Source organism: Cavia porcellus, unplaced genomic scaffold (assembly GCF_034190915.1).
Source record: "Cavia porcellus strain 051 isolate PalLab524CR breed Dunkin Hartley unplaced genomic scaffold, mCavPor4.1 scaffold_1, whole genome shotgun sequence".
In the NCBI taxonomy this organism is placed as follows: Eukaryota; Metazoa; Chordata; class Mammalia; order Rodentia; family Caviidae; genus Cavia; species Cavia porcellus.
The window spans coordinates 35,345,784-35,368,571 of record NW_026947484.1 but is presented as its reverse complement, the minus strand read 5'-3'; the positions used below and the strand labels follow the sequence as shown (position 1 = coordinate 35,368,571).

At 36.6% G+C, this 22,788-nt stretch overlaps 1 protein-coding gene across 7 annotated transcripts in view; it reads right to left on the bottom strand.

Annotated features, from left to right (window-relative positions):
• Mia2 (MIA SH3 domain ER export factor 2) overlaps window positions 1-22,788 on the bottom strand; it is a 112,629-nt gene that overhangs the window by 16,633 nt on the left and 73,208 nt on the right. For 4 of the 7 annotated variants that reach the window (XM_013154660.3, XM_063246870.1, XM_063246904.1 and 1 more), the window contains 7 exons: window positions 22,561-22,621; window positions 21,875-21,910; window positions 18,182-18,249; window positions 16,938-17,020; window positions 15,201-15,329; window positions 11,269-11,427; window positions 89-211 (listed from right to left, as the gene is read on the bottom strand). In XM_013154660.3, coding sequence (XP_013010114.2) covers window positions 89-211; window positions 11,269-11,427; window positions 15,201-15,329; window positions 16,938-17,020; window positions 18,182-18,249; window positions 21,875-21,910; window positions 22,561-22,621 — 659 coding nt within the window. The remainder of the gene's footprint in view (window positions 1-88; window positions 212-11,268; window positions 11,428-15,200; window positions 15,330-16,937; window positions 17,021-18,181; window positions 18,250-21,874; window positions 21,911-22,560; window positions 22,622-22,788) is intronic. The other 3 variants (XM_063246883.1, XM_063246894.1, XM_063246877.1) reach the window with 2 other exon arrangements.

The window sequence follows — 22,788 nt, the reverse complement described above, 5'->3', positions numbered from 1 at the left end:
GCTTCCAGTCTTCAGTCTGCCACATTTAAACGCATACACCCCCACACGTGCGCAGACACACACACACTCACCACACATAGTTTCTCACCCAGTTTATCCAAAGGAAGCATACTATAACTTCTGAGTTCTGCTGGTCCTGACAGTCTACCAGAATTAGAGTAGTATCTGTCTTGCTTTTGCAATGGAAGAGCAGGATCAGGATACGGTTGGCCTAGAAAACAAGGTTTTGAAATATCTTCATTAATATAGCAAATATAGTTTACTTAAGTTTAATGTGATGAACTTGAGACCTATCATCTGCTTCTAAAAAAATCTCTGATCCATATTAGTGATATAAACTGACCATAATTAGTGACATATGACAACTGCATATTTTACTACATGTTCTAAGAGTATTTTTTATTAAACACAAGTATAATTTGCTACTTTGGATTTTGAAAGTTTCTATTATTGTGTATAAAAATGTGAGTTACAAGTAAGTAAGAAATTTTTAAACAGGATAACATTAGAATATGTGAAAATAATTTAGTTAAAAGTATACATATATAAATTCATTTTAAGACTTCTGGGAAAATGGCGAGATAGTGAAAAGCAGAGAAAGAGCCTTTCTGAGATTTGCTTTCCAGATGCTGGAATATAGCAACACAAGCAAGAGAAGGAGGGAAGCGGGTCCCTGGGACCTAGCAAAGATCTGAAGGGAGAATGAGGCACATGGGGAGAACAGAGACTTCAACAAAGAAGACAGGTGGGTTGTGGCACTTTCCCCCTGAGCCCTGACTCCCTGTGAGGAAGGAGAGGCTCAAGCCTGTAGACACAGGGTAACTTCTAGGCACCCCAAGGCCCCCACAGAGAAATGTACCAGTGATACAGAGAGCACTTGATGCAGCCGACTGCAGTGCCTGAAGAGTTATTCAGACACAGTCGTCCCCAAGAGAGGGGAGATTTGTCAGGTGCCATCGTGGAGAGGGGCCAAATGAGCTCAGACCTCAGCAACTGCTAACTCCATCTACTGGCTCACAGAGTCCTCAAACAAGCTCAACTCAGCAGGAAGTAAAGGGACCTAGAGAAATCCAGCAGGCTCAAGCCAGCAAGAGGCACGGGGAGTATTGTAGGCTGAACAATCTGGATTCCAGCCTTACAATCAGAATCAGCCAGAACTTTAGTGGAACTAATGGTGTAGGCTTGCTGGGATTATCCACTGCCCACCATAAATCTACAGCTTGTTTGCTGGGAATGATCAACTCAGAGCTTGGCTCCGTTTGCCCAGTTTGTCTGCCTGTCACAGCAGACACACACACGGAAGTAGATTTTTTTCTTTTGTTTGTGGTTTTTTCTTTTGTTTTGCATTCTTTTTTCTTGACTGTGCTCGTCTTTATATGAGTTTGAACACTGTTTCTAGTTTTTTTTTATTTTTATTTTTTCTTTCTTTCCCTCTTAAAACATCATAGCACTGACAATAAAACAGACTTAAGGATCAATGAAACAGATAAGAAAATACAGATACAACTCCAAATACCAGCCACAAACACATTCACTGGAAGAAGTCTCTTTAATAAATGGTGTTGGAAAAACTGGCTCTCTAAAAAGAAAAACCAGTGAAGAAGGTGACGATAGCAGGCGGTGCCTTCACCTAGAGCAGACTCACTGTGTGAGGGCAGCTGTCGGAACCAGGGAATGTGTGGTCATGGCAGCAGCGATCCCAAGGACCAACTGCAGAGAGGCTCAGGAGAGGAGGGGAGCAGTGGATGTGGGGGACTGTACTGGCTGGCAGTGAGTGCAGAGGACTTGGTCCTCCTACTGGAGAGAGCCATTGGCCCGGAGCCATTTAGAGACAGGCCAGATAAACCCAGAACCAGAACTGCTGCAGCTTCCACCAGCAGCTCCTAGCTGAGCCAAGACTCATGGGAACTGCTTGGACCACGGGGAGTCCAGTGAGTCTGGTCCCAGGGCAGGCCCGCTAAGCTTGTCCACGACTGCACCACAAAGCAGCTTCCGGCTTGGCGGATAGGCACGATTCGGGATGCTGTCTCCACAGGCTGTCTAGTGAATCCAGAGACAATCCTGAAGTGCACTATTTTTTGGTTTCTCTTTTCTTATTTGTTTTATTCAGTTAGTTTATTTCTCTTTCTCTTTCCTTGTTTTCTCTTTTTTGAGTGTGAGTGTGGTTCCTAACCTCCGTGTGGGTGTTATTTTGTTCTATTCTTTTATCTCTTCAACTCTCTTTTCCTTCAGTCTTCTGCATCAGTTTCTCCAAATTGGTAGGATCCAACTTTGTCCTCCAACCCACTTGTAATCTCTTTCTCTTTTCCCACTTTTCTGTTTCTCCTTAATCCATTTTTTTTGCTCTTCCCTCTAATACATCTTAACCCTTGGGGACAGAATTGCCATTACAGACTTATACACTGTACATAATTGTTTTACATTCTATTATATGATGACAAACTCAGTTCATACGGTTAAAAGTTGCAAATCAGGGGTTGGCTCAGTTTATTTTTTTCTAGGTTATTTGATGCTATGGGTACCATTACAGCCAAAATTGACATAACTATTCTAAACAGCTGTTGGCTCTGATAATCCATGACTGAGACTGACTAGAGGTCACAAAGAATACTGTGACACGGTACCAAAGAACCAGAACTAACCCAGGTGAGCAATAGCTTCTTATCTCCAACAAACTGGAGAGAGAAGATCTTTCAAGAGACTCAGAACCCAAAACCCAGCTACACCTGGAAGATACTTCAAAGAAGTAATCATCACCTGGGCATCCTAAATACCACCAATAAAGCAATCCACCTCAGGCAACTAACAAATATCACTCCAGGAATTAAACTAAAAAAGAAATGATAAGACACTTAAACAAGAAATAACCTCGGATGCCCAGTTCACCAAAGGCAAACCTGGGGGCAGTGAGGCTGGAAAATCCGGAAGCCCCCACCAGATGTCTCAGAAGTGGTAACAAAACAATTGAATGAGGCTCTGAAAAAAAAAAAAAATCAGAAATAAACTCTCAAACTTTTGAAGATAACTATGTAAAATTACAAAAATTGTTATGTTCCTACCATCTTGGTTTGAAAGTTTACACTGTTGTTATTTTGGGTCTTACAGTTAGTTATCTGTTGTTTTGCTCTTCCCTCTAATACAGAAAGGATAGATGTGCATATATAGGCTTATATATGCCTAGAACGTCACCTAAAGGGATTATATTGATTTTATTATGTGTGATGATATGAACAACTGCACTGAAGAAAATGAGACACCATGGTAGCCATTGATGAATTCCTATCATTTTGATTTGAAAGCCAATAATGCTTTTATTCTTGGTTTTGATTGGTTTTAGTCTGTTTTCAATTATTTAATTTCAATATGAATGAAGATACGGACAGTTATTTTGAAGAAAACAAGAGACATTGTGGTAGCCATTATTGATTTCTTAGTGCCTGTTCTTGAAAGCCCTTAAGGCTCTCATTCTTGTGTTTTGACTGCTTTTATACTGTTTGATTTGTATTAACTTATTGTGTGTGAAGGTATCGACAATTATTTCGAAGGAAACAAGAGACATTTAGCCACTGCTGATTTCCTGCAGTCTTTTTCTGAAATCCTGTGCTATTTGCATTGTTTTATTCTGCTCTGCTTTGTTCTATTTTGTTTTGTTTTATTCTCTTTAAACCAGAAATTCAAAAAAAATAATAATCTCTCAAATAACTACAGAGATTACCAAAATACATACCATGCTTAGTGATCTTAGAGGAGACACTGAAAAAAAGACAACTTCCCTCTATTATGCGAAGCATATTATGGAAGCACAACACAGGAAACAAATGGAATCCATAAGGCAGATTCAAGCAAACGTTCAGGAAATAAAAACTCCACTGAAAATATTCGAGGTAGATTAGGCCAATGTGAGGACAGGATCTCAGATACTAAACACAGGCTTGGGGCTGGGGATTTAGCTCAGCAGCATAAGCGCCTGATTTGCAAGCAGGCAGTCGTGAGTTCGATCCCTGGTACCGATAAAAACGAAAAAGACCAAAAAAAAAAATTCTCTAAACACAGGCTTGCAGTTAGTGATCAGGAAAAGAAAGATTTCTCAAAACTAGCAAGGGACCATGAGAAATCAATCCAGCAGCTGCTAAATGAGACAAAGAATTACTTAAGATTAATTGGAGTCAATGAACAAGCAGAAGATACCATAAATGACATTCAAAACATGTTCACAGGGGTGGGGATTTATCTCAGCGGCATAATCACCTGCTTGGCAAGTTGCAAAGTCGTGAGTTTGATCCCTGGTACCACAAAAAAAAAAAAAAAAAAAAAAAAAAAAATGTTCCCAGACATCGTGACACAAAACTTTCTGGTTAGAGAAAAAGAATTTGACACATAAATAAATGAGACATATATAACTCTAATTAGCAATGATCAAAAAAAAAAAGTCTATATCCAGGCACAGCATAGTCAAGATTCCAGAAATTCAACACAAGAATAGAATCTTAAAAGCTGTTAAGGAAAAGAAAAAAAAACACTTATAAAGGAAAATTCCTCAGAATTACAGCTGACTTCTCAGCACAAACTCTCAAGTCAAGAAGAGCTTTGCATAAAATACTCCAATTTCTAATGGAAAATAACTTTCAACCCAAATTAATGTATCCCGCAAAACTACCTTTCAAAATTGATGGAGAAATTAGATACTTCCATGAAAAAGAACATCTAAGGAAATTTATGACCACCAAATCAGCACTCCTAAATATTCTGAAGAACATTCTAGAAAGACATAATAAGGCCTACAACTCCATAAGCCTCAATAGAAGGAATCTACCAGGAAAGGCAAACAATTAGACAAGAAAAAGAAAAAAAGGGGGAGCCAATAATAGGAAAATAACATGACAAGGATAAGTCAATACATATCAGTTAAAACCATTAATGTTAAGGTCTCAATTCACCTGTCAAAAGACACAGACTGGAAGAATGGATCAAAAAGCAAGATTCAACAATATGCGTATACAAGCAACACATTTAATTCAAAAAGAAATTCAAACACTGAAACTCAAAGGATGGAAAGCAATACTCCATGCAAAAGGAATCCAGAAAAAAGCAGGGGTTGCTATTCTATTTGTAGATAAAGTGAATTTCAACACAAGATTAAGAGATACAGGAGGTCACTATATCCTAGTAAAGGAGACAATCCAAGAGGAAGAGATAACAATCATAAATATATAAGCAACAAATATTAGCACACCCTGTTACATAAAACAAGTATTAATGGACATGAAAAATCAAATAAACCTTAATACAATTGTATTGGGAGACCTTAATACCCTGTTATCACAAAAAGACAGATCAACTAGACAAAAAATCAGTAAAGAAATATTATAACTAAATCAAATTTCTGAGCAAATGGACTTAGTCGATATCTACAGAGTGTTCTACCCCACAACATCAGAATACACACACTTTTTTTTTTTTTTGGTCTTTTTTGTTTTTATCAGTACCAGGGATCGAACTCACGACTGCCTGCTTGCAAGGCAGGCACTCATGCCACTGAGCTGCAGAGAGTAACACACTGGAGACTAAAAAAACAATACAAAGAATCAATGAATTGAAGAGTTCGTTCTTTAAGAGATTAAATAAAACTGACAAATCCCTGGCCAACCTTAACACAAAAAGGAGAGAAGAGACTCAAATACATGCAATTAGGAATGAAAAGGGTGAAATTAAAACAGACCCTGTAGAAATTCAGAAAATCATCTATACGTACTTTGAAAACTTGTATTCTAATAAAATGGAAAATAACAGAAGAAATGGACAGATCTCTAGATACATATGAATTACCAAAGCTGAATCAAGAAGATATAAAAATCCTAAATAACCCAATATCAATAAATGAAATTAAAGATGTAATTAAAAGCCCAGGCCCTGATGGATTCACTGCTAAATTCTACAAGAAATCTAGTGAAGACCTAACACCCCTACTTCTCAAACTCTTTAAAGAAGTTGAAAGGGAAGCAATACTTCTAAATTCATTCCTGGAAGAAAGCATCACTCTGATTCCAAAACCAGAGAAGGACCCAACTAAGAAAGAGAATTACAGCCAATCTTCCTAATGAACACTGATGCAAAAATCCTCAAAAAGGCCCTGGCAAACAGAAAAAGAATGAAGGAAGGTGAGGAATGAGAAAAAGTACACAAGGCACTCTCAACAATGCCATAAACCAGGAATTACACTGGAGAAAGAGCCGCGCTCACAGACTTCATCCATAATTACTCAAGAAAAACTTGCAACCTTCAGCGAGTTATCTAACCTTTCTGTACTCTTCTTCCTTCACCTACAAATGAGAATAACAGAGTAACACTCTTACCATGTTAGAATGACTAATAAAAAGCACTTTATGGTATTTGGCACAAAACACACTGAAGTAACTAAGTTAATTTATGATTATTATGACTGTGCCCAAAAATGCTCTGTAATTGTACGATGTTTTAGTTCATGTTCTTCTGCTCTCCTAAATAACCTTTTGTTCCTCTCTAAATTTCTGACATCCTCTTTTTCACCCCCTTCAGTTCATGATCAAGAAAAACTGAAGCATTCAGGTACTCCACTTACCCTCTCCCAATACCTACTTAAGACTGTCTCAAACAACAAAAAAAAAAAATACACTGACAAAACACACAAAGAAAAGATTCGAGACGCAAATAATCCGTTTAATCTAATCAATATATAAATAATACTGTGCCCGATCTATGAAGAAAACATGGTTTTTTAGGAAGTGCAGAACACTTATCATCACTGCCCAAACACTCAGCTCTAAAGCAAGTTTCACAAATCTGCAAGGATTTAAATCATAGACCTATGTACTCAAAGCAGACGGGAAGTAAACTAGATAGGAGTAACAAAAGATACCTGAAATTTCTACACCTGGAAATGAGGGAGTACACTTCTAGATAGTCCATGGGCCCAGTAAGACATACATTTATTCATAAACACATAAATATACTTGATAGAAAATAAAATATGTAAAGGCTGAGAAAGAATAACACATTTCAAGACAATATGATTATACATGTAGAAAATAAAAAAATTAGGTTAGTAGGTGTAATAACATAGAAAATCAATTTCTATGTATCTAAAGAAAATAATTTTTGAAGATATAATTTACAACTGCATCAAAAATATATGACTATAAATAAACTGACAAAATTTGTGTAAGATCCTCACCCAGAAAAGTATAAAACACTAGCAGAAAATATGACTAAAATTTACTGAAGATCAAAGTTAATTCTAAATTTTCCAGTTTAAATTCTAGCAGTAAATTTTTGAGAAGTTGGCCTGTGATACTAAAATCTTAAAGAATCGAAGACTAATAGTCAAACCATCTCAGAGAAAGCTAAGGAAGGAGGCTTCATTCACCAAATACCAACACTTACTCAGAGCCTCAGAAATTGAGAATATACAGGCATGCAGTGCTGAGGCACACCTGCAGCCCGAGCGGTATGGGAGGCGGGAGCCGGAGGGTCTCAGATTAAAATGCACCAGCGCACATGTGCACACTTAATTTATAACAGAAATGACACTAAAGAACACTGGGGGAAAGGACTGTTTTTTTATGTTTCTTTGTTTGTTTTTTTTTTTTGGTACCAGGGATCAAACTTGTGACCTCATGCTTGCCAGGCAGGCGCTTATGCCGCTGAGCTAAATCCCTGGCCAAGGACTTTTATTTAAATTAACAGTGTTAGATCAACTGGACATTCATATGGGACAAAATGAAATTACATTCCTAACAGATACTATATACACAAAGTTTATCACAAGTAGATTACCGATCTAACATAAAGAGTAGAACTATTTAATGTAAGACGTAGGATAGTATCTGTACACCCTAAATGTAAGGAACAATTTCTTGAACAAGAAAATATCCATAAGAGAAATGACTGATAAACTGAACAATGTTAGTAATACCAACAATCTATTCATCAAAAGACCATTAAGAATATAAAAGGGGATAGAGTTGTCCAAAAAATTTGGCATAATATAAACCGTGAATGAAAGAGCTCATTTACAGGAAATATAAAACACCAAAAAAAATATAAGCGAATTCAACAATAGAGACAAGAAATTCAAAAGATGCTAGAGGGTACAGCTCAGTGATAGAGCACTTGCCTAGATACTCAAGGCTCTCTGGGTTGGAGCCCCAGCCAAAGAGGGGAAAAAAAAACAGTTCTAAAGGTACATGACAATAGAATATACAGATGGCAAACAAACTTAGGAAAAGGGGAGCTGGGTGTAGGGGTGCACTCCTGTAATCCCAGAACTTAGGAGGCTGAGGCAGGAGGATTTTTGCAAGTTTGAGACCAGCCTGGGCTACAAAGTGTGCTCAAGGCCAGCCTGAATTGCACAGTGAGATTCTATCTCAAAAAGACAAAAAAAAGAAACAAAAAAGGAATGCAACCTTATAATAATCAGAGAAATGCAAGTTTTCATTATAATAGTATATAATTACATTATACACTATTATAATAACTATAATTATTATAGTTATTATATATTTATAATTATATTATATAATTATAATAATTATAACAACATTATAATAGTGTTACTACACACTGACCAGAGCAACCAAAATCAAAAGGCCACTGTTGGTAACAGTGTTTGCTGATAACAACTCTTAGGAATACTGTTTAATACAGTGTGCTGAAATTTAACCAATATGCACATCCTGCAACTCAACAATTCCTATCCTAAATATATGTTCAATTAAATTCACCCAACAAAAACAATGTTTTATTTACAGTGATCCGAAACTGGAATATACATATTATGTGCGAATACAAATGAACTGGTATATATGCACTCAAAAAATATATGCCAAGAAAAACAAATTACACACACAGGAAAGAATGTGGAGAATCTCAAGATTACAATTTCAAATCAAAGAAGCCAAACAAAAAATATCCATACAATTTCACTGATATGTTCAAAAACAGACCAAAGCAACTTAGAACATGAAGGGTGAAGAGTGGCTGACTACCTTTGGACAAGACAGTACTTGGAAGTAGGGTTAGTTAACAAGGAATGCAGGCCTGGTTACGTAATACTGCTCAATCTGGGCGGTGGCTGGGCGGTTTGCACTGGGATTACCCATGAAGCTGACTATATTTATGTATTTTTTGGTATGTATGTTAGGATCTTGAATAAAAGCTGTCTTTAAAACAGTATTACTTTACCAAATTAAAATGATTATAGCAGTGTCTCGGTATTAATCCTCTCATACTGGGAAATAATATACAATAGTGAATTTCAAAGTCCCTTAAAAAGGCTCCATTGTTATTCACAGACAGGTGTTCATTATGGGCTTATACTAGTCATACGGTAGCCACTAGTCACATGTAGCTTTAAATCTTAATTTACAGTAATTAAATTTCAATAAAATTAAAAATTCCATTTCCCAAGTGGCACTAAGCATGACTTAAGCACTGACCAGCCTCCAGGGCCTAGGGGCACTGTACGGGGCAGTGCAGATACAGAACTTTCCATCACTGCGGGAGGTGTACTGGACAGAGCTGTCACACAAAAGATCTATTTCAGTATTATACTCACGCCACTCAATTAAATTTACTTTTGAAAACCAGTATCCTGACATAAAATGTTTCAATGAAAAATATTAAGATGAGACAAGCGATAGCACTACAACATGGCTCTCTAAAGTGTATTTAGATCTAAAAATACTCAGTTAATACTTTCAACCTTTGCAGCTGGGAGAGCTACTAACCCACTGTCTTTGGATTTAAATTTATGACAACAATCTCCACATTATGCATCCCATCCCGAGCTATAGTTAGAAGCAGTTATCTACAAGATGAGGAATTACTTCCTGAATAGAAGAGCGCTTCAACTTCATTTCACAAAGCAAAGACAATGAGTCAGCACACAGCACTCTTAGGAAGTCTGCCCTAGCAAAGGAAGTGCATAGCAAGTGAACCTACTTTCTCACCGGTCTCTTTCATCTATCATATTGTAATTCTAAATATGAAAGTATCTTCATGTTTTTCTTATGGTGAAGCACTCTGGTACATTTTTGCTGCACTTTAATATTTATAATAATTTTATAAAACACCAATTATCTCCAGACATATTTCTGTTAAAATTTTAATCACTGGGTGATATAAGAATAGTACAATATTGTAAATAAAAAATTTAATTAATTTTGTAAGACAAAAAAATGAAAGTTGATCTGAGAAGTAATTACACACTTGTTCAAACTGAAAAAAATCAAGTTATATGCTTGATACTTGTGCCTTCCCACAGGTGTGTTATATCCAATAAAAGTGGTACGTTAGTTTTCAATTTTCTAACGATTCACAGAAAACTATGAAACTGGTATAGAAAGGTCCTGCATACTCTTTACCCTGTTTCCACTGTATAGTATGATGTTTTATAACTACAGTGTAATATAACCAAGAGGAAACTGACCACAGCTCAATACATGTGTATACTTCTATGCCATCTTATCACTTGTCAATTTATGAAACCATCATTTTCAAGGTTGGGAACTAGTTATCTACATGTATGTTTCTGTTTGTTCCTGTGTTTTTTTATAGTTATGGTTCCAACTAAAGTCAAAAGAGAGTGAATGATATAATCATACAGAAGTGACAAAAGAATTTAAATACCTATGTTTATGGGTATATATCTGTGCACATCTGTGTATACATACATATGCATATATATGTAAACTAAAATATATAAAACTAAATTCTGAGAAGGATATGCTGTGATGATTAAAGGAACTTTTCACTTATCTAGTTGTATCTCTGCATCATTCAGATTTTTCTAAAACAAGTATGTATTATTTTTATAAACAACAGAAACAATACAGACATTCCATTTGGAAGGATAAACAGCTTTCTGTTATGTGAACAGTTATCTCCTATTATCCTGTTTAAAAATCTGTCATTGTTTCCTAAAACATATTATGATTTTTCTTAAGAGAACACATAGAAGCTGGGCATGGGGAGCACATCCATAATCCCAGCCCTCGGGGATCTGAGGCAGAAAGACAGTGAGTTCGAGGACAGCCTGGGCTACCTAGTGAACTCAAATACCACCTCAACTACACAGCAAGACCCTGACTCAAAAACCAAAACAAATATACAGACAGACAGACAGGAACTTGGATGAAAACATTAAAAAAAGAGAGAAAGAACACACAGACTTCTTCTATTTCCATGTAACATACATGAGCTGCTTTCAAACATTAACGCTAACCATGGTACCTGGCGGAGGAATCATCGCCCTGCGGTCCTGTTCCCACGGAGGTGACAGAGATCCAGTGTCTGAAGGTGCTCTGTGAGGATCAGTTAACCTATCGTAGCTCAAGTCTCCTCTTTCATTGCTACTCTGATGGTCCAGAGGATTTTCTAAGCCTCTTGAGCCTAAAGGGGGGAAAAACATACAAATCTATTTAATCTTAAAAAGTGTAAGACCTAACCACAAATAAAATCAAGGTACTCTTTAAAAAGCAAATATAGATTCTAACAAAGTTTGTCTAAGAATATACAGACTACCCTAACAAAGCCATTCTAGGATAAGAGAAAAATTTTGTCACATGCATAAACAAATACTTCCCCTACAATATTCATTTTTAAATGCTATCATCCCCATCATTTTATACTTAAATCACAAATATTAAGTCTGAAAAATAAGGGTATAGAAAGTAAATTTAAAATAAAGATACTTGTACTAGATATAATAAGATAATTACAAAATTAGGTTTTTGTTGCTTAAACTCATGTCAACAGTTGAAATGAGTCTCATTCTTTTCAGTCATTGTAGGGGCTACATACTAGTTTAATAACTGCTATTATTCAATCTATTTTTTTTAGAACAACTGGTTTGGAAATGTAACTTACTCAAATTATCTTAAAAGACATGTCAAAAACTGCATCTCAATGTTATATAACATGGCTCTCCTGTTCTGGCCCAAAATTATTTTAATGAACTTAATTAAAACATTTACACTCCACAAATAAAACTAGCTCTAAATGGCTTTTAAGTAATTTCTAAACATGACATTCACATTCACATTTAAAAAAAAGAGTACTCAAAACAAGCTCTGAAGGCAAATCTAAAATTTCAAAAACAACAGGACTGTTGAAATAAACCTTTAAAGTTAACATTCATTTGGGTCAGAAAACCTGGCCTAACACTTACAAAGGGGGAATCATTTCAGAGCTCCCACCCTCGGCCTGGCATGCACCTCGGTAACAGCGTGATTCCCTAACAGACGCCAGGCCCTGCTCAAACATACATCTCATGTAAACTTTCAAGTTTAAAAAGATGATAAAAAGGAAGGAAAAAAAACACCGCATCCTTCTTTGGTAGGTTACAGAAATTCAGTCCAAAGCAACTTTCAAGGCTGCTGATAACTTATCAAGAATTTCTGTAGCTTTTTAAAATACCTTTACAAGTAATCTAAACACACTGTTTCCTTAAAGTAATTAAATAGGAAAGTAACTGAAATAGGAGAGGAGAAAGCAAAGGTAGTTTTTACTCTTATTTCAAATAATCAATTGATTACAAGCAATCCTTGACTTATTAACTGAACTTGCAGGGACTCACATATGCAGTTCAACCAATTAGATCCTACGCAGGCTGCTTTTTCAGGCTGTACATGGTGCGGTATGTGAAACAGTAAATCAATATTCTCTTTCAAAGAAATAGAGTAAGACCGAAAATATTGCATATCATCCAAACTAGAATGGTAAGCACTACTTCATGTGATGTTTTAATTACTATGTATCTCCCATGGTGAATGTAATTGGTATGTACTGCAAACATGTCATAACAAAAATAAAAATGAAAAAATTATATAATGTTGGTTCACAATATGCCTGGATATAGATTTCTTACTACAAGTCAAAGTGAGACACATGCAGGGGAGGAGCATCTGCTCCTGCAGCACTGCACCCTGCACTGGCACAGCAGGCACGGGAAGTTCAAGCTCCGTCCCCTTCAGTCCCCTTCCTCAAGTGCCCAGGGCAACCGGGCTCCCCCTTATGCCCTGGCGACAGCACAGACTGCAGGGCTCCCAGTTCAAACCACACAAGCCAAGCGAAGGCTCTGTCTGAAATGAGGGCAGGCTTGGGCCCAGCCAGCAGAGAACTGAAGTGGGGAGGGACCAGCTCTACGTGGAATAAACCAAGGACAGAAGATGTAAGCAGGGAAAGGAGAAAGGGGCACTGCTCCGTGACCATAAGGTAGCACAGTGACTTCCTCAAATCCTTTGAAGGCAGCTCCAAAGGAAGAGTCCCGAATATATTTAAAAGTAATGGCAGCTTCACAGAGGAAGTACAGAGTCCCTCCTCTAATGGCACACACCTGCAATGCCAGCACTCTGAGAAGCTGAGGCGGGAGGACTGCCAAGTTTGATCACAGCCTGGGCACCTTAGCAACTGTGGGAACCCCTGTCTCGAAATAAAAATTTTTAAAAAGATTAGAGACATAGCTCATTGTGAAGGTTCTGCATTCAGTTCCTTGTACCAAATTAATTTGAGTATATGAGCTTTGTTGAGCTTCATCTGATGTTTTCATATGAAGTTCTGTAGTTCTCTGTAGTTCATGCTCATAGCTCAGTTTTAGTCTGTTAAAATCACCGACAAAAAGGGCGGGAATCCTTCACTAGCAAAGAATACTATCAGTTATCATAAAACACAGATCTGAGGCTAACAACCCAGAACTTTTGGTTTTGGAATAGAACTTTTTATTTTTTTAACGTGGCCACAAATCCAGAAAAATCTTTAAAGCAATTTGACAAAGTGAAGAAACTTAGGTCAGAGAATGAAAGAGAAAATCTCAAGGCAAACAAGTTTTCAAAGCCACCAGAGCCTTTGTGACACCAGGGTGGCAATGAGGAAGCAAATGCAGAAAGATCAAGCATTGTGCTTGAGCCTGCCGCAGCCACAGAAACTCTCAAAAACAGGTAGGGGACAGGGCGCACAACCTGTGTCCTCAGGGTTAGCAAGCGATTTGGTTCTCCTAAAGATTTCCACAAAGCTCTGCCTACAAGGGTACCACAAACCCCTTCACTCAAAAAACAAAGCAGATTCTTTTACTTCCTGATTTTCAAATATAAAAGGTAATGGTAATGAAGTTTTAATTTTTTTAATTCTATATTGTAATGTTTTATCAAAACAAAATTTGAAAGCCGGGCATGGTAGATCATGCATGTAATCTCAGCACTCAGGAGGCTGAGGTGGGAGAATCGTTGTGAGTTCGAGACCAGGCTGGGCTACAAAGTAAGCTCAAGGCCAGCCTGAACTGCATAGTGAGACACAATCTCAAAAAAAAAAAAAAAAAAAAAAAGAAAGAAGAAAAAATCCAGGGGCCACAGATTTAGCTCAGTGGCACCAGCACCTGCCTGGCAAATGTGAGGTCGAGTTCAATCTCCAGTACCACCACCAACAACAAAAAATTCAATGCTAGATTAAACTGTTATTCCATTTTATGTATTATTTTAAAATTTTATTTTATGTAATGTATATTGCTCTTGCTTTTTATTACTTTTTAAAAATAAGCTATGAGTCAGGAGTGGTGGCTCATGCCTGTAATCACAGCACTCAGAAGGCTGAGGCAGGAGGGTTGCTGTGAGCCAATCTGAGCTAAACAAGAAAGTTCAAGGCCAGCCTCCATTACATAGAGAGACTCTGTCTCAAAAATAAAAAAGTAAAAATAAAAATAAAAGTAAGATATGCATATGAAATCCTTTATCAAAATGTTATCTACTAAGACTGAATATCCTTTATCAGAAATGGTTAAGATCAGAGAAGAATTTCCAATTTTGAAATTTTCTGGATATTAAAATATCTGTGGAATTTAGTAGCTAAGACTCTCAAATATGAAAATACGAAATACAAAATGCTCCAACTTTTTGAGTCCTATGCCCAAAAAGCTGAGGATCTCAGAGCACTTTGGATTTCAGATTTTCAGAGTTTGAATGCTCAACTTAGGTAAGGCTGATTCCCAGGGAACAAAGTATTAAAATCAGGTGTTGTACAGCCCCTTTCCAAAAACAAGTGCCTACAATAAGTGCAAGGAATGCCTGCATTTTCCAAGTGATTATTTTACAAATTATTTTATGGGTAAGTCAAGATGAAAAATATGAAGGAAGGAAGAAATTTAGAGTAAAAAGAATGTTTAAACAATATACCTCTTCCTCCTCCCCCTGGAAGCAAAGGGGAGAGCCTGAGTGGACCCTCCAACAAGGTTGGCGGGGAGAGAAAAGCTCTCGTTTCAGATGAAGGCCGGCCCAGTGGTGAGGGGCCGTATGAGGAATGCTCTGGAATAATTAAAACAGCATGTTTAATTCATGGTTTCAGTCAGCTACACTGTAAAGACAGAACCTCATTTTAGCAGTTACCATCAGGCCACTCTAGTGCCAGCTTTAGTTTAATCCAAGTGTAAACGTCAGCTATACCTCTGGTTTTGCTAACAAAGGACTGAATTAAATAGGGAATCTGGTGTTTTTAAAGTCTATGAAAAAGGCATTTAATACAAACATTACCCTAAGACTTAAACAGGTTAAACAAAGGACTCGGGAGTGAGAAATACACTTTATTGCTAACGGCAGTGTGGTTCCAGGTGTTCCAGCTGACCAGGGCTATAACACAGCAGTGACCCTTTAGGTCAGGACCACATATGCTATGTTTGGGCCATGAAATGTCTGAGCAAAACTCAGATTCTGAAAGTAGAAAATGCATAAAACACTCCGAAGCGTCAGAAACTACATTTGACACCATAGCAGTAAGAAACCAGTTTACATATACTAGCTTACCAGAAAAATCACTTTCTCTGTAATTCATAAAACCAAAAGCCCTGATAGTTTACAAACTTAACCACGCCCAAAATAATACCTATGCTTCAAAGGTCAAAAATCAACAACCAAAACCAAACCTAAAATATCACTAAAGAAACATTTTTACAAATGGTAAATCAGCTGTTATACAACAAAAGATAGCAGCATTATTTACCTTCCCTGAGGCTTCTGCCTTGATTTAGAGAAAAATTCCTTCTGTGTACTACCCTCCTATCCAAACTATTCTACGTGAAATTCATAATAATCTGATATTTTTTAAATGTAAAAGTAGACTTTTATTTTAAGGAAAGTTGACTCTCAGGTAATTTTTATAACTTTCCAAAGGTTATTAAAATGAAATTCTCTTCATAACAAGCATAGGTTTATGTTCACTGCTGCAAGAATTCAGTTCCAATTCAATCAAAACTATTCTTAAACATTTAAACTGGGGCCTGGTGTCTAGCTCAGTGGCGTCAAGTGCCTACTTGGCAAATGCAAGGTTGTGAGTTCGATCCCCCGCACCCCCCAAAAAAAAATTTAAACTGTATGGAATAGTTTGAGATCATTGACAATGAGTAAAAGGTCCGAAATATTAAATACACTTTACAAAGCATTGGTTCCCCATAGCAGTAATTAAATCAAAACTCAGATTATTGTTTTCCCTATTTTTTAAATTAAACAAATACTTTATAACTATTTTAATTCCCACTTTTATAATTCAAGCAAATTTAAAAGCATAGTTAAACGTAAATGTAAATAGTCACACTACCATGCCATTTAAATGTTTATTCATTCTCCCCTCAAATAATGAGTACCTTACTAAGTGCCAACCACTTGACCTTTCAAGGAGAGCATAGTACTAGAAACCTATTATCTTACAAAATCCCACTGAGCAAACAAAATAGTAATCACTTATTTTTATTGTCAAGGAAACAAATCCTAGACACTTGGAACTTTTGAATGCTCAGAACAGAATCCCAGCTCAAAACCTAAATTACATATAAAGAATAGTGTTAAATTATACTAATATAAACTTTATTACAATATATAAATATAATATGTATTTTAAACTAGGTGTTAAAAAAAGACTACCTCTGCCAAATGCTGTGTTTGGAACATCAAGTGCACAAGGATCCTTTTCTAAAAGTTCAAATTTAAACTCTGCTTCAGTTAATCTGCAAATAGAGAACAAACATCACCAAGTTATTTATCCAAGAGGAGCACCCACATTTCAAGAAAAATGCCACTGCAGGTTAGCTGCTCCGCGCTAAGTACTGACACACAGAAATAGAGCTCCATTCTGACCGAGTGATCTGGCTACATCACCCATTACTTATTCTGGGTACTAGTCCCTTGTTGTTTATGGATAGTGATGTTTTGTTGAGATCTGGGGCTGTTTCATGCTTTCTTTGAAAGTAAACTACAATATAAAAAGTTAGTACTATCTCACAGAATCCAAATTTTTGAAACGGAACAGCCAGGTGAACCAGCCCAAATCCATCATTTTATAACTAAGAAAACTAAGGCTAGGAGTTTAAATGACTAATTATAAATGAAAACAGCAGGATTAAAACATAGCACCCCTGAGGTTATATGCATTCCCTTATAATGTAACCCACACGATTCCAATCACAACATCAGGCTGGAAATTCCATTAATTCATCTGTTTTACTCATAAACTTTCTGTTTTAACTACAAAGTTTCAAGTGAATCATATCCTAGTTCTTGACCATCAGACCTGAAATAAAACATTTAATCATTTTATTTTAAATTTCTGACAAAGACACGGGAGAGCACTAAAACCAATATTCAATAATATTGATCATACAGTCTGGCGAAAAAACAGCCACCCGCCAGAGCCTGTTGTGACCCACACCGAAGAGCACGCGGGCGGCCCTTTTACTGTACGCTTCCCCGCCTCCATTTTATTACTGTCCAGCAGGGCACCCACACAACAAAGCCAGGGCATGAGAGGTAAGAAACATCTGTTCTATTTAGCCATTAAAAAATGCTGACACTCTAAACATTTGTATCATAAAGATTCCTCCTTTTTACTTCCTATCCTTTTTACCTCTCTGTACCTCTACTGGCTTAAATTTTTTTAATTATACTTTTTACAGAAGAATTGGTGAAAAAGTTTCCTTCAAGTTCTGTTTCAGTGGCCTTTCCAGGACAAGTATTTCAAATAAAAAACTATTTGTACCTAGTAAAGTTGTTTCACAATCAGATATGCTAGTACACTCCAAGTTTATTTATTCATCCTTTAAAAGTTTTACACAATTCATAAAAGCAGTGACTAATTTGAAGGTTTATAGTGCTCCTTGTAAGTTACTTACTTTTGTCTGCTGTAAGCATTTTCTTTTCTTAACTCATTGAGGTTTCTTTCAGCAGTTCGGGCTGCCAACTTAAAGAAAATAACATCTTTTAAAAACTATTTTATACAAACTGAAAGTGAGAGACCAGCATAAATGTCACAGTGAAGGTATCACAATGATGGCACAAAAACAGCACACTCACCTAAGTACACATCCATCTCGTAACCCAATGTAAAACACTTTAAATTTAGGAAAATATTTAAACAGGAATGAATGTCATGTAAGCAGAGATACGAGCCTGAGACTACAGACAATCAGGTGTCTGGTGACATGGCTGTGAAGTCATGGGTTAGCGCATTTGGTGACACAGAGACCCAGGTGACAGGGTAGGCGCACATGTGCTCAGGGCGACAGCCACAGCAACTCAGCGCCACAGTACAGCAGCCCCACTATGGGACACTGTGGTCATGAACAAAGGGAAGTCATGTGACTCCATGGCCCCATGGGTCTGGAGTAATTTCACAGCGTGCCTGTACAGGTCATTTTTTAAATGGCTGAATACAATCAATGCTGCACTGTTACGTACACAGATTTATACAGATGATATTCCTCTAAGTATTTTACACTTGTTTAATCATACTTTTATTTAATAAAAAATTAAAATCACTCAAGAGGCTGAGGCAGGAGGATCGTGGCAAGTTCTCAGTTATTAATTTTTTATTTTTTGATTTTTATTTTTTAAATTTTGGTTCTGGAGATGACCTCATGCTTACCAGGCAGGCGTTTATGCCACTGAGCTAAATCCTTGGCCTTTGATCATTGCAACTTCAAGACCAGCCTGGGCTACAAAGTGAACTCAAGGCCAGCCTGAACTCCACAATGAGACTCTTGTCTCAAAAAGAAAAAAAAAAAAAATTAACATCAGAATACAGACAGGCATATGCCTGCAGTCTCGGCACTTGGGGGCTGAGGCAGTACTGCCACAAGTTCAAAACCAGCCTGGGCTACATAGCAAAACCCTATCTCAAAAAAATATATGTATTTTTTAAATGAGTATACACATTATAGAAAACAAAGCTTATGTTTATAGTAGCAACCAAGAACATGTGATATTCCTAGCAGTTGCGGGGAAAGGCTACACTTGCACAGTATTCTGGACCACGTATTCCCAGTCGTTCTGCAGACTCTGGGTATACCATGCAGCAATGCGGAGCACATTAGCCTGGCTAACCTAACACAACCCACGGGGCTTACAAGCCGCGATCAAAAATTACAATGAATGTTTACATAAAAACCTATAAACTTCATTACAGTAAAAGTCAAACTGTCACTAATCCCTCTCAAACTATGCCCCCTTTTTTTCCACATCCAAAGGTTTACTTGACAAAAATACAAGTGATACTATCACAGTAAAGCGAAGACTCCAGTTAGTGAAATCTAAAGCTTCTGTATTGTTTTGAATACTCTTATCCACACATCATGTTCGTCACTTTCTGAAGCAATTCTGGAAGTCCTCTTTTTTAACTGTCTTTTTGAAGCTGCCTGGATGTCCTGAATTGATTCAAAATGTTTACCGCAATTTTGGCCTAATAAAAATATTACAATGTCTCCTTATCCACCTGATTCACTGCCTCTGGCACCATGCAACTTCTTTGTGGAAGTCAAAACAATCATGAAAAGCAAGCATTTTGAATTAGTTCAGGACATTAAGACAGTCAGGACAGCACAACTAAAGACACTTCTCGAGAAAAGACTTACAGAATTGCTCAGAAAGTGGCAAGAATGATGAGATGAGTGTATTCAGAGTGAGCAGAAATCTTCTGAGAGCATCAGTGGTAATGTGTCCTTTTTAAATTTAACATTAACCATGTCTGATCATACCTAACAGCATAAAAAGGTAGGCAATTTAGACTGGAACCACCCCTTTACAAGTGAAAGGAACTACTATTCTGTCAGATTTGCTTTCACTTAAAATTGTGAACTATACTTTAGAAATGACTTTAACTGGCCAAAAAATACATTAGGTAAACATCTGCAAGAAGCACAGCTTAAGTTATTTGAGCACTCACTATCAAAAGAAAGATTCTAAGTGTAAATCTTTTTCTAATATGTAATGATATAATCAATTTTATACTAACAAAAAGTTTACACTAATAAAATTTTAGTAAAATATTCTTTTAAGTGTTAACAATGCAGAATCAAAATTACTTCTGAATGGTTTCCACACAGCATAACACATTAACTCTTAGACACAAAACTCATAATAAGCCAGCAATATTAAAGATATATCACAGAAATATGTATAAAAATAAGTTGATGGTAAGTGATTGCAGATTTTTAAATAGCTTACAAAGGTTAAACAAAACTGCAATTTCAGTGACTGACTGCTTTGCACTCTAAAATACTATTATTTAAATAGTGACTACTTATACAAACTATTGTTAGGTACAGTTACTAAGCAAAAAGAAACAGTTCCTGTCTTATGAAATTTAAAGTCTAAATACAAATGACTACAGTAAAGAACAGAATACTGCCACAGGACATATAAAACAGTACAACATCAGCCCAAAAAGTGAGGATTAAATTTAATACAATTAAGCAAATAAATGTTTAATGAAGAAATACCTAAAATCATAATCATAAAAAAGTAGATACAAAACTAAAGGTTCAAATTGGGCATGGTGGCACATGCCTACAACTCAGCATTCAGAAGGCTGAAGCAGGAAGATCATTGTAAGTTTAAGGCTAGCTTGGGCTACAAAAGCAAGTGTAAGGCCAGCCTGAACTTCACAGTGAAACCCTGCCTCACAACCAAAAAAACAGCAACAAAAAAAAAAAAAAACACTAAAGGTTCATCAAATGAGAAAGTTTTTATAAACTATGAAACATTCGTTGACAGCAAGTTTTTTAATGTTTAAATAACATTTATTAGCTGGGCCTGTAATTCCAGTACTTAGGAGGCTGAGTCAGGACAATTGTCCTGAGTTGGAGACCAGCCTGGGTTACACAATGAGATTCTGCCTCAAAAAAATAAATAAAATCTATTATAGTAAAAAAAAATTGCCATTAGTCTTCATCAAAATATTCCCCCCTTCAAATAAATCTAGTCTATTTGTTTTCTCTTTTTTTAATTAGTACACATTTGCAATACAAAATAATTACAAATATGATGGGGAACAGATATGTGTACGTAATACATCTAAATCTTGTCATGTCCCCTTCTTCTCCCTCATTCTCTCCTTCCTGAGAGCAAGTTATAGACAGTAAAATACAGTAATCGGATTCATTATTTTATATATATACACACACACATACCCATACACACACATATACATGCTTTTATATTTAAATTCATTTAAGTAGTACAAATGACAGTGACAATGATAATCACTTCTTTGTATATGTTCTGAACGTTTAAATTCACCACTGATGAAATTAAGTGATTTTTTAAAAATACTAGCTTTAGCCAGGCATGGTGGCACACACCTATAATCCCAGCACTCAGGAGGCTGAGGCAGGAGGATTGCCATGAGTTCAAGACCAGCCTGAACTACACACTGAGTTCAAAGCCAGTCCTTGCTACACAGTGAGACCCTGTTTCAAAAAAACAAACAAGCAAAAACCCACTATCTTTTATTTTCACCTAGTTTAAATAAGCAGTATATCTTCTAAAAAGAATCTGACAAAAGAACCATAGGAGCATTTAAAACTTACCCAATTATCATGTGCTTTTTTCTCATGGGAAATAACCTGAAAACAAAGGTATAAAAACACAATTACTTTTCTTAAGTAAAAACCACTTATATCTACCACCATGATTTAATGTACAACCCATAAACTCATAATATTCCAAACATCTTTGGTGAGACAGTAAACATTTTAAAACAAATTTTCAAGTACACATGATTTACTCCATTATACTTTTAAAACAAAAATTAAGTGTACAAACAAGATTTTTGTCTAGTAAAGTTCTATTTTTTGCAGTAATCAACTCAACAAAGAGTTTCTAACAGATAACCAGCCTGGCTAAATATGAGACCCCAGCCAGGAATGGTGGGACACTCCTCTACTCCCAGCACTTGGGAGGCTGAGGCAGGAGGATCACTTTTGTCTGAGGTCAGCCTGGGCTACACAGTGAATTCAAGGCTACACTGAACTACACAGCAAAACTTTGTTTAAAAAAAATTATGAGACCTCAATGCTAATACATGTTTATTTATCCCAGGTAAACCACATTCCCAAGGAAGCAGAATCCTTAGTTCCCTAAAAACGGTCCATAGGCATATGCCATTCATACCTAAAGGGAAGTAGATGGTCATGTAAGTGTGTCCCTGCACCAATGCAAACAAATCAGAATTGTTTCAAATTACACACATACGCACACATGCACACATACCTACCTGCCCTTGATAAGACTGAATGGTTTTCTCCAATTCTTCTTCAAGGTCTTTGGCTCGTTTCCTAAGAGGAACAAATAATTACTCTAACACAGTATTAAAATATAATAAACACTCCACTAGAAAATACTAAAACACCCCAACGCTCTGTTTGTGTAAAATGTAACTCCAAAACTCATGCGAAGAAAGCACCTTTAAGGAACTCTAAAGAATCTTTCCCTGATCTGTGTT